Source organism: Triticum dicoccoides, chromosome 1B (genome assembly GCF_002162155.2).
Source record: "Triticum dicoccoides isolate Atlit2015 ecotype Zavitan chromosome 1B, WEW_v2.0, whole genome shotgun sequence".
NCBI lineage: Eukaryota > Viridiplantae > Streptophyta > Magnoliopsida > Poales > Poaceae > Triticum > Triticum dicoccoides.
This window is the reverse complement of record NC_041381.1, coordinates 581,503,291-581,515,847: the sequence shown is the minus strand read 5'-3', so window position 1 is coordinate 581,515,847 and position 12,557 is coordinate 581,503,291. Positions and strand designations below refer to the sequence as shown.

The window sequence follows — 12,557 nt, the reverse complement described above, 5'->3', positions numbered from 1 at the left end:
TTGATGAAAAATCGAGTGCACCAAAAGAACAAAATTTTCCAAGAAGTTTAGGTCATTGAAAAACTTCCTATGTAATGCAATACAAATGGTTCTTTAGATAAAACCCCTAAGAGACAATCCTACAAATTAAACATCTTACACACACAAATTACAGTTCATAAATACATGACTTCCTAGAAGGTTTCCATGATTAAAAGATATGTATTGAAGACCATGTAAATATTTAAACTATCTATTTGTAAATTGAGCGAATACTTGAGATTCCAACTCTTCAAAATCCCCGTAGGAATCGTTCAAATCAAAAGGCCTTACAAAGGCACCGTTGCACGCTTCCTCCCAGACAGGGGAGTACTCTGTTCCACCACACCTGGAGCACCATCTCCATTTGGAACGAATAGAACTAATGAGGTGTAAGGCGGCAACCTTGATTCCCACGCAACCACATTGAAATCCCCTTGTGGACGAACTCCAGTATCCATCACAAGATCCCCAAGCCTCACCCTTGGAAGAAACTCCCTTCCCACAACAACCTCAGTGCGGCTGCTGCCGCTGGTATAGGAAGGCACGATGCACAGTGGAGAAGCAGCAGGATGCAAGACAAAGTCTGTAATGTCTATCTGCTGGCGTCTCTGGGCGAGCAACCTCGGGTGCGCCCCGAACATGGATAGGTTCTTCTCGACGGTCTTTCTCACCCTGCTCTGCATGCCGAACCAGAAACGGTTGTTCAGATTCCTTCTCATTAAATCAGCCAATATGTTTGCATCGCAGAGTGAATATTCCGAGTGGAATTCCCTGGACTCCCTGGCCAAGTCGTCTGCTATCCGTGCTAACCGTGGGTGCTGTGCCGGATTCGCGCTCCCGAACGCGAGTGTCTTGAAGAGGTAGCTGAACTCCTCGTATGACAGGGTATTGAGAAGGATTGGCTCAACTGTTCCGAGTCGCTCTGTACTTTTAAGCCGGCTGATGATGACCACCTTGCTTCCATTGTCCATGCTTGTTGCTACGGCTGAACAGAACTTGGCCCAATCGTCCTCGTCAACATCTGAAACAAGCTCAACAACCACCAGTATCTTGCCTGGCAAGAGGCTACGATCATGGTCTACCAGGCTACTAAAGGAATCACCATTCAGGTGCAGGATCGAAGAGAAGTGTGAGCGGACCCTGTCGTCCTTGCATACATGGGCGACCAGAGTCCTCTTCCCGACTTCAGGAGCACCGATGATGGGAAGGATAGCCGGCGCACCACCACCAGGAGAGTTGTGCCACAACATGAAGTTCAGGAGCTTTTGCTTCTCGGCGTGACGTCCGAACATGATGTTGTCGTTGTATAGATACGCATCGTATGGTCGACGCAGCATACGGTCGCAACCACCCAAAAGAACAACAAACTCCGTCATGCCAGCGACTACATCCTCCAAGCTCTCCAACGCGCCCTGCAAGTCAACGAGGGATGTGGCCTTGTTCTTTCTAGCACTTCCATGAACCATGCGAAAACGTTTGGGAGGAGATGGATTGCGAACAACCCCCTCCTCCATAGACTTTTCGAGTGAGATGTACCTGGACGCACCTAGTGCCCAGTAGCCACGGTACATGGCATCAGCGAGCATGCTGAGCTGCGCCAGCATCCCGGAGTTGGTGATGTATCTTCCATCAGCCTCCTCGACGACCGTGTGAGCTCTCAGGAGCAGCTGCCGCAACTTCTTCAGATGCTTCTCTTCCCATTGTGCCGGGTGGCTAGAGTGGAGGTACCTGTCGGCGAGGAAGGAGAGGAATCGGCTCACGAGTTCACCTGCTACTGCAGATAGGGCAAGCTCCATCTTCAGTTCCTCCGATCGAAGGGTGCTAAATAACCAGGGAATCGAACAGAGGGCAGGAGGAGGCGGTGGAATAATTGTAGGCTGGTGGTGTTTGTTGTTCTGTATGTCGATGGCCGTAGGTGCTGAAAAATATCAGTTAGGTAATGGACTACCTCCACCTCCAGACTGAAGAAATAAGATTCCACGATGATATAGACTGGTCCTGGAAGTGCACATCAGCTGATCTTTTCATACACCATGGAAAAATCATGGTGACTTGTCTTCGCTTTGCTCAGCAAGTCAGCAGTATGGACTAACTGGGGAACTTCTGCGATGTAACAGCTGCCATCCATGAGCACAAGGAGAAGGGTCACACTTGTCTATGTTCTTCTCTCTTCAGGAAGGCTTTTTATGGAAATATGGCCTGCATAAAATAGGTATAGGAAATATAAATACAAGGGCATAAAAGTCCATCAGGAAAGGTTTGCCTCAGCCAACCAAATGCCCTTAATTACCAGCTAACCAAATCAGGTGACAGAAAAAATTATGGCCTTTACTAATAGTTTTTTTTTAAACCGAGGCAAAAGATTTGCCTGATATATTAATTAAGCATATTAATTAAGCAGATAAGAGGTTTTGTTACAATAGACACCCTTACACGGCATGAGAGATTACTCGCGCAAAATAATGGCCCCTAATTTCTTTGCCCCGGCAGCGACCCAAAGCTTTGCCTCATTGACAATGGAAGCGAGCAAAATAGCCGGCGGAGCACACTTGTGCCGGAAGACTCGTGCATTCCTTTCGTTCCAGATGGTGCACGAGACGAGCATAGTCATCGAGGCCATCGCCTTTCTGTCAGGAACTCCTGTGCCGGTCAAATTTTCCCACCAACTCTTGACGGAAGCCTCCAAATGCCATGAAGAGGTGTCCAAGTGCGTAAGCTGTAATTTCTCAATGACCATCTCCCAATTGCGGATGGTGTAACGACACTTGAAGAAAAGATGAGAGCCGCTCTCTTGCTCTGTTTTGCAAAGAGGGCAAACACAACAGTTCGGCCAACCCCGCCTGGCGAGCCTATCCGCCGTCCAGATTCTATCTTGGGTCGCCAACCATGCGAAGAACCTTGCCTTTGGAGGCGCCCAAGCCTTTCAAATCATGTGCTCCAAGGGGGAGAGAACCAGCCCGAGGAATTGTGCTTGATATGCGGAGGCGGCGGAGTAGCAGCCATCGGTCGTGTGCTTCCATATAATGGAATCCTCGGAAAGCTCATCAAGGTGGAAGTTGTGCAAGAGCATCCAAAGGGTGAAGAATTGCCGAATGTGTTTGATGGAGACGCTCGTGGACGGGTTGATCTTGAGAATCCAAGCATTGTTTTTGAGGGCCTCACACACCTTCCAATTTTTCCTCATGGAGGCCTCGAAAATTAGGGGAGCAACATCTTTTGATTTGGCTCCATGCAGCCACGGGGATTCCCGAAAGGGCGTTTTGGCCCCATTCCCCACAGAGATGGTGGTTGAGGCATAGAAGAAAGACATGTCCGCCTCGTCGCAAGGGTTGCCCAAACCAACCCACATCTTATTTGGCTCCGTCCATTCAAACCATGGCCATCTCAGCTGCAAGGTGCGAGCAAACTTGACGGTGTTGAGGACTCCAAGGCCACCGTACTCCGTAGGGCGGCACACTATATTCCAATTTACCTTGCACTTTGCTCCCGTGGTCTTACCCGGACCACAGGAAAGCACGCTCTAGCTTGTTCACATTTTGCAAGATGGACGGAGGGACAACCAAGGAGGTGATGAAGTAGACCGCAAGTGAGGAGATGACAGATTTTCCTAAAGTCGTGCGCCCGATGGTAGTAATGGTCTGCCCCTCATACGCAACCAATTTGCTCGCCACCTTGTCTTCAATGAAGGAATTGGAAATCCGCCTTCTTCAGCTGCCAAACGGAGCGGGAGGTCTAAGTACCGTAGAGGGAAGGACGTCGTAGTGGCCGGCATGCTTTGCAGAATATGTCCCAGGTAGTACACAAAGGGCAAAGTCCAGCATGCCTTTACTAGTAGTAGTACACAAGTACTAGACTACTAGTGGTAACAAAGGGCAAGGTTTTTTAGATGGGGTAAATAATGTCACAGGTTGTAACTGGAGGATAATTAGAAGCCATATTACTCTTTTTTTCTCGACGCGACTTCAAAAGAAACTAAGTTGGAAATGATGATATTGACAATTGAATATCTTACCTTGGGCAGACGGCAAAGAAGACTTGGACGAATTGCATCTAGCTTGCTGAAAGCTCAGGAGCTTGACTAGAAAGTTTCCTCGCATGTCATAGTCGTTCTTTTAATTGTGATGGAGGAGCTGCCGTAGGCTCAGGAGGTTGACTAGAAAGTTTGCCCAGCTCACCTCCCCAACAGGATCCTTTGTTCCTATCCCAGACATCAATGGCCAACCGATCTGCTACCACCCCCGCGTCGCCCGCTTCCTGGCGACTCGGGGGGCGAAACTCTCGCCGCACCGTCGTTCCTCCATTCCCTCCCCTCATCTCGCCGCCGCCAGATGCGCCGGCCGGCGAAGCACGGCAAGTTCCGGTGACGGCGGCGGCGGGGTCTTTCTTCGGCTGGCGCTGGAAGGCGGGGTTGGCCTGGATCTGACGCGAGAAGGTTGCGGCGAGGCGCTTGTTGCCTGGATGGCTGGGCGAGATGCAGCGGCTGGGCTTCTGCGCTACTCGTCCGTGGGGCGCAGCAGCTTCGTTGGGTGATGGCTGCGGGCTCGGCCGGCTGGTCTGACGGACCTGGCCGTGGCCTGTCCATGGCGGCCTGGCGCTTGGCGCTGTGCCACGCGGCGACGATGATGCGGCGCTCTCCCGCGTGGAGGATCTGGTTGGTGCCCTATGGCTCGGTTCGATTTGGCTGGTGGCCTCAGGCTCGGCTGGATCTGGCGAGTTCATGCATGATCTAGTCCTCGACCGAGTGGGGTAAATGCAGACTATGCTGCAGCGACCTCGTAAAGTTTCATGACGGCGATGGTCACCGAAAGATCTTCAGAAATCTAGTGGTTGACTTTAGCGGTGAGATGTAAATTATGGATGATGACTTGACGCAGAGGATGTGCAGTTGTGTCGGTGCATGTAACCACTGGAATTGTGGAAAAGTGGTGGCGACAACCCTTGAGTGACTTCGATGGTGATGTTAATCAAGCACCTGGTCACGAGCTCTGGGGTGAAAGCCTAGGTCTGACCAGATGATAGTTATACCTGGCAATGACGATGTTTTTACGTCGTACCTTGTTGAAGGCATTGTTCAGATATGTTCGAATTAATTCTTCAGGGTGAAAGCCTAGATTCTGGCCTTGGTGGTTGGATCCGGTGACGGCGACGCTTGAGTGTCGCTACCTTGTTGAAGGCGTTGCTGTTGAAGAACCTCGCCGTCTATTTGATGTCATGAGATGATTGGTGCGGATATGATCTTTGTTGTAATTTGCCGATTACGGATCTGATCATCTTGGGTTTATTTTTCCCATGTACACATAGCTTTGGTCTTATATGACTTTGCTATTAGCCGGCGTGTTTTATGTGCGTGCGTTTGTGTTGGCTGTGTGCATCCTAGCTATGCAGAGGACGGATGTGTGCTTTTTGGGTTTGTATCCTTTTGATGCTCCTATTTGAGCCAATAAATTCACCCTTTGTCGAAAAAATCACAGACATCAATTATGAACGTAAGTCACTGTAACTGACCAGGGGAGTATTGACCAGAATATCGGTGGCATATAGAGTATATCAATGACTTGTACATCTGTATAAACTGCATCTTTTTGCCCTCATACCGAAAAAGGCTTTCGCCCCGCTTTATAAATAAAGCAAACCGCCACAAGACATACAACCACAACAGGTCCACACACACACCACCCAAGTACCACAATAAATTATTAAGGTTCTGCTGAGGGCACAGCTCAACAAGCCCAGAAGAAAGAGAAAAAACAAAGCCTGCCCAGTGCAGGCGATCTAGTCAGGCTCCGGCGGAGGCGGCGGCGGCGGCGGGGGCGACAGGCGGACGGCCATCGAGCGGAGACCGGCGATGAAGGCAGAGATGGCGTCCGGATCCAGGAGGCGGCTAAGCGGCCGCCAAAGCTGCAAGAAACCCGAGAATTTGTAGAGAGCATCAGTAGCGTGACGAAGAGGAGTACGCTGGATCACTAGCTTATTGCGAACGGTCCAAAGCGTCCAGGTAAGGACCCCAACCTCGAGCCACCTAATGTGGCGAGAGGACGGAGGGGACAATTGGAGTTCAGCAAATAAGTCCGGGAAATTGGTGTGGCACCAACTCCCACCGACAATCTCGCGAAAGCAGCTCCAGAGGAACCGGGCGGAGACGCAGGCGAAGAAGATGTGGTTGGAGTCCTCGGGAACAGCACAGAGGGGGCAGATACCAGTGCCCGGGCCATTACGCTTGCAGACCTCCACATCGGACGGGATCCGTCCACGGATCCACTGCCACATGAAGATGCGAATCTTCATGGGGACGCGGACGGACCACACCATCGATAGGGGGAGGGGAGCGGAGGAGGGGGCAATGGCCAAGTATAGCGATTTGGTAGAGAACTGGCCCGACGGCTCTAGGTGCCAGCGCACAAGATCCTGATCCCCATCCACCACCGGCTCATGCAGAGCAACGCAGTCAAGCAACTCACGCCAGGCGGCGGATTCCGCCGACCCAAATGGCCGACGGAAAGCGAGGCGCCCTAAGTCAAGAAGGGCCCTATCAACAGAGATCATGGGGTCGACAGCGATAGAGAAGAGGGTGGGGAAGCGGGCCGCAAAGGGAGAGTCGCCGGCCCAGCGATCAAACCAGAAGAGCGTCGAGAGGCCGGACCCCACCGAGATAGAGGTACCAATGCGGAGCACCGGAAGAAGCTGGACGAGGGACTGCCAGAACTGAGAACCTCCCGATTTCTGGCAGAAGGCAAGGGGTTGACCACGCAGGTACTTATTCCGGATAATGTCCAGCCAGAGGCCATCATGACCCTGCGTGATACGCCACAGCCACCGGGATAGAAGGGCAATATTCATCCGTTTAGAGCACATGATGCCCAATCCACCCTGCTCCCTGGGCTTGCAGATGTCAGGCCAGCTGACCATGTGATACTTCTGCTTGCCATGCTCGCCAGCCCAGTAGAATCGGGACTGGATTTTGGCGATCTCCTTATGGAGAGATTCATGGAGGCTGTAGAAACTCATAAGAAACAAGAGGAGGTTGGAGAAGGAGGAGTTGATAAGGATAGTCCGGGCCGCCTTGGAAAGCCACCTCCCCTGCCAGGGCTCTCACAGGCGATCTGGCTAATCGAATCATCTCTTGTCCTTTTGCTTTTTGACGTGAAAGGCAGGTGCTTTGCCCATTTCATATATATAGATAGGAAAGGAAGAAATAGTGTACATAAGGAACTGGTAAGTGACTCGTCCGCACTATCTATTTCCACTCTTTTTTTTGCGACATTATCTATTTCCACTCCTAACAAACGTACTCGCACAATTAATTGTTGGTAGTGCATCACACAGGGTTTTCAACTTAGAGCTAATAAGAACTCTACAAAACCTACAGGCTGGCGTTATCAATATGGTGGAGTTTGTCGTTCTTTTGGGCGGATGCGAGCACATCTCCCGTAGACCCTATGATGCATATCTTTACATCGACAACTTCATGTTTGGTCGCCATGTCGAGAAGCATCAGCTCATCAGGTTCTTGCTGCACCACAACATCCCTAGTTCTCTGGTCGTGCTTCCAATCATAGGTGACACTGGAGTAGGGAAGAAAACTCTTGTCGCCCATGTATGCGACAATGAGAGGGTGCGTTCTCTCTTTTCAGGTCTATTTTTCTAATTCTTATGTAACAATGTATTTCAGTACTATTTTGTGTGACCTTAATTAGAAGCTGTGCCTCCGGTGAAGGATGCCAATTGAAGGCGGGGCATAATTTATCTAGACCATCAGACCATGTTCTTCTCTTTTAAGGAAAGTTTGTTGTGGCAGCCTGCATAAAATGGGTATAAGAAATGAAAAAATACCAATGCATAGAAGTCCATCAGAGAAAAGGTTAGTTTGGCCAACCAAACGCCCTTAATTGCCAGCTAACCAAGTGAGAGCATTTGTGCTAACCAAGTCTGGCAACAAACTCTATGTTGTTTCTACTTATCAGTTTCTAGCCGTATCTAACCAGAAGAGAGAATCAATGCAAGAACCCAAAATTACTCACAATTCTAATAAAGATGGGAAACCGTGCGCTAACCTCGGTGGTGCAGCAGGCCAGCATGCTCACACCGTCAGCTCTCCCGAGAAGGTGTTGGTGGCCTTACAGTCATTTCATCGAACATCATCTGGGCACCAGAGCAGTGCCACCTTCCCCAGTATCCTGCCTTACCGAGACAGAGGAAGTGACACACAATCCAAATGGTTAATGAGAAACCGAGTACACCAAAACAAGAATTATTTAGGTCAATGAAAAACTTCGTATGAAATGCGATACAACCGGTTTTTTGGATAAAATGATATGAGTTACAATCCTGCAAATAGAACATCTTACTCACACACAAAATACAGTTCATAAATACAACATAGGAATCGATATATCCATGAAGTTATGTATTTATGAACACAGGGATCCTACAAATCAATACAGAAGGCTTGCATTCAATATCTTCCAACTTTGATTACAAATATGTATCCAAAATTATTTAGATTGATCAAATGAAAATGGTATCATTATAACTTTCAGGAAAATAAAATATAACAATCCATGATTAAAAGATATGTATTCGAGACCATGTCAATATTTATATTATCTCTATAAACTGAGCGAGTACTTGAGATTCCAACTCTACGAAGTTCCCGCAGAAATTGTCGGAATCAAATGGCCTTACAAATGCACTGCTGGACGATTCCGCCCAGACAGGGGAGTACTCTGGTCCGACACACCTGGAGCACCATTTCCATTTGGAACAAAATGGACAAACAAGGTGTACGGTGGCAACCTTGACTCCCAGGTAACCACATTGAAATCCCCTTGTGGCCTAACTCCAGGATCCATCACAAGATCCCCAAGCCTCACCCTTGGTAGCAATTCTCTTTCCACCGTAACTTCAGTGCGGCTGCTGCCGCTGGTACTGGAAAGCAGGATGCGGAGTGGAGAAGCATGATGCGAGACAAAGTCTGTAAAGTCTATATGGTGGCGTCTCTCAACGAGCAACCTCGGGTGCTCCCCAAACATGGACAAGTTCCTCTCCACATATCTTCTCAGCCTGCTCTGCATGCTGAGCCAGAAATGGACATCCAGATTCCTTCTCATTACATCTGTCAACATGTCCGTTGCGATGAGCGACCATTCTGTCCGGAACTCCCTGGCCAGTTCGTCTGCAATCCGTGCCAGCCGTGGGTGCTGCGCCGGGTATGTGCTCCCGAATGCGAGTGTCTTGAAAAGGTAGCTGAACTCCTCGTACGACAGGGTGCTGAGGAAGATTGGCTCCACTGTCCCGAGCCGCACTGTACTTTTAAGCCGGCTGATGATGATCACCTTGCTTTCACTGTCCATGCTTGTTGCTACGGTTGAACGGAACCTGGCCCAATCCACCTCGTCAACCTCTGAAACAAGCTCAACAACTACCAACATCCTCCCTGACATGAGACTGTTAGACAATGTAAATGTGTACGTGGTGGTGTATAAACCACGTACGCGTATAGTATGGGTTGCTTGTGTTGTACTCTAGGTAGTTTAGGTTGGTTAGGATTGATCTCTATCTTGTATAGATCTTAGCTTGAGGATCAATCCACCAACAACCTGAACTACCGACCTGTACCTATGATCTATAAATAACACGCAACGCGTCCCTGGTAAGGCATACGCTTCAACCAATTTTATATGGTATTCAGAGCCTAACCTCTAAGCACATCCCAAACCCTAGCCATGGCCTCAAGCTCCACCGCCGCCGCCGCTGCACCAGCCCTCATTCCCATCGCCGAACGTCTCCATCGCTCCAACTTCCTGGTGTGGCGTGCCCAAGCCATTGCTGCCATCCGCGGTGCTCAGCTCGTCGCCTACATCAACCCCGACAGAGAAGAGCCGGCGCCCAAGCTCATGGACAAGGAGGGCAAGCCAACAGATGCGCCCAATCCGGCGTACGAGATTGCCAGGGCGCATGATTCCCAGGTTCTGAGTTTTCTGTTCAATTCAGTCTCACCTCCTGTGATGATCCAGATCGCCCACTGCACCACGGCCTCGGCAGCATGGACTGCCATCACAGAGATGTTCATCTCCCAAACCCAGGCGCACGTGGTGAACACGAGGATCGCCCTGTCAAACACCAAGAAGGGCACCTCCATCATCGCCGAGTATATCGGCCGCATGAAGGCGCTCGGAGACGAGCTAGCTTCTGTTGGGAAGCCCCTCACCGACGATGACATGGTGTCATACATACTCGCCGGCCTCGACTTCGACTACATGGGCTTCGTCTCCTCCCTGTGCGCCAGGGCTGAGCCGATCAAGGTGAACGAGCTCTACTCCCTCCTCGTCGGCTTCGAGAACAGGCTCGCCATGTTCGACGGCGGGCATCAATCCTCCCACTCCTCCGCCAACGCCGTCTCTCGTGGTGGTGGCCATGGCGGAGAGGGGGTGGACGTGGAGGTGGCCGCAGAGGTGGAGGCGGCGGCCGTGGGCAAGGCCGTGGAGGTCGCGGCCAAGGAGGAGGCCGCAACGATCTCCCTGAGGTCTTCTGTCAGATCTGCTCCAAGCCCAACCATGTTGCTATGGAGTGCTACCGCCGCTTCGACATCGCGTTCACCAAGGAGAAGAGCGCAGCGGCCGTCAACACCAACACTAGCTCCTACGGGGTCGACACCAACTGGTACGTCGACACAGGGGCTACAGATCACATCACCAGTGAGCTTGACAAGCTCACCATGAGGGGGAAGTACTCCGGTCAGGATCAAGTGAACATGCCCAACGACGCAGGTATGAAAATTAGCCATGTTGGTCAAGCCTATATTCATACTCCCACTCGCAATCTTCATCTTAAAGACATATTGCATGTTCCTAAAGCAACCAAGAACTTGATCTCTGCTCATCGATTATCTCATGACAATCATGCCTTTCTTGAAACTCATCCACACTATTTCTTTGTCAAGGACAAGGCAACAAAGAAAACCCTCCTACAAGGCAGATGTAGGGGTGGACTCTATCCCCTTTCATCTGCACCTTTGAGCTCGGGCAGGCAGGCAGGCGTTTGGTGCCACCAAGGTCTCTCCATCAAGGTGGCACAGCCGATTAGGTCACCCTTCATCAACAATCGTTCAGCATGTTCTTAGAAAGAATAAAATTTCCTTTTCAAATAGTGAGTTGAATAAAGAGAGTATATGTGATGCTTGCCAAAAAGGCAAAAGTCACCAACTCCCCTATCCAAATTCCATTAGTGTTTCCAATGCTCCTTTAGAGCTAGTTTTTTCTGATGTATGGGGGCCTGCCCGAGATTCTATTAATAGAAAGAATTATTATGTGAGTTTCATCGATGATTTCAGCAAGTTCACTTGGATTTACATCCTTAAACATAAGTCTGAAGTGTTCAAAATATTTCATGAATTCCAAGCTCTTGTTGAACGACGCTTTAATCATAAAATCATCACCATGCAAACAGATTGGGGTGGTGAGTACGAGTGTCTAAACTCCTTCTTTCGGCAAATTGGCATCACTCATCACGTCTCCTGCCCTCACGCGCACCAGCAAAATGGGTCGGCCGAAAGGAAACATCGGCATCTTGTGGAAGTAGGACTTTCACTATTAGCACATGCCTCCATGCCCTTGAAATTTTGGGATGAGGCTTTTATAGCTGCCACCTACCTTATGAATAGAACTCCCAGTAAGGTGATAAATCTTGAAACACCTCTTGAACGATTGTTCCAGGAAAAACCAAACTATCATGCTCTCCGCACTTTTGGGTGCGCTTGTTGGCCTAATCTCCGCCCATTCAATTCTAAGAAGCTTGAATTCCGCTCCAAACGTTGTGTTTTTCTTGGTTATAGCAATCTCCATAAAGGGTTCAAGTGTTTGGATGTAGCCACCGGACGGGTTTATATATCTCGTGACGTCGTGTTTGACGAAACCGTGTTTCCTTTTGCCTCACTAAACCCCAATGACGGTGCTCTCCTTAGGTCAGAAGTTCTTCTTCTTCCTGAAAATTCTGTCACCAATGAGTCTCTTGATCATGGGGATGAAATTAGTGCTAATCCATCGGTTAATTTTCATGCAAATCCTGCCATAAAATTTGGAGGAAATCCCGTTGTGCGTCATGATTTTATGCAGCAACAGCCTGACGCGGAACACGAGGAGGATCCAGGTGCTGGCAGCGACAGTTCGGCAGGCGGCGATCCCGAGCGAAATCTCTCGACTGCCGCGCCTGCAGGTGGGGACAGCACCTCGCCCACGCGCTCGCCCACGCGTGACAGCGACCGGCCCACGCGCACGCCTCTGCCCACTGACGCTGACTGCGGGGCCGCTGGAAGTAGCCCCACATCGCACTCCGGATCAGGCGGGTCCATGGGCGGTACGGCGGCCCCTCCGAGCCGCCAGGTGGCGGCCTCTGCACCGCGCGTTGACGCAGGGGAACGGCGGGCCCTCAACAGCATCTCTGGGTCTGCCACGTCTGCCGCTGATTCTGTCGAGATCCGCCTTGGATTGGGCGCGCCTCCTGATCCTATCGAGATCCGTCTCGGATCGGGCGCACCTGGC

The 12,557-nt window shown here is 50.3% G+C and overlaps 1 protein-coding gene across 1 annotated transcript; it reads right to left on the bottom strand.

Moving 5' to 3' along the window:
* LOC119348892 (putative disease resistance protein RGA3) lies at window positions 1-4,630 on the bottom strand. Its single transcript, XM_037616898.1, has 2 exons — window positions 4,034-4,630; window positions 1-2,220 (listed from the first exon to the last, which is right to left on the bottom strand). Exon 2 carries the CDS (start codon window positions 1,815-1,817, stop codon window positions 309-311), a length of 1,509 nt encoding a protein of 502 aa, XP_037472795.1. The 5' UTR covers window positions 1,818-2,220; window positions 4,034-4,630; the 3' UTR covers window positions 1-308.
* Window positions 4,631-12,557: the final 7,927 nt, after the last annotated feature.

What these genes read in the sequence shown, in the direction of transcription:
- LOC119348892 (XM_037616898.1), bottom strand. Translation starts at nt 1,817, where the DNA reads ATGGAGCTTGCCCTATCTGCAGTAGCAGGTGAACTCGTGAGCCGATTC.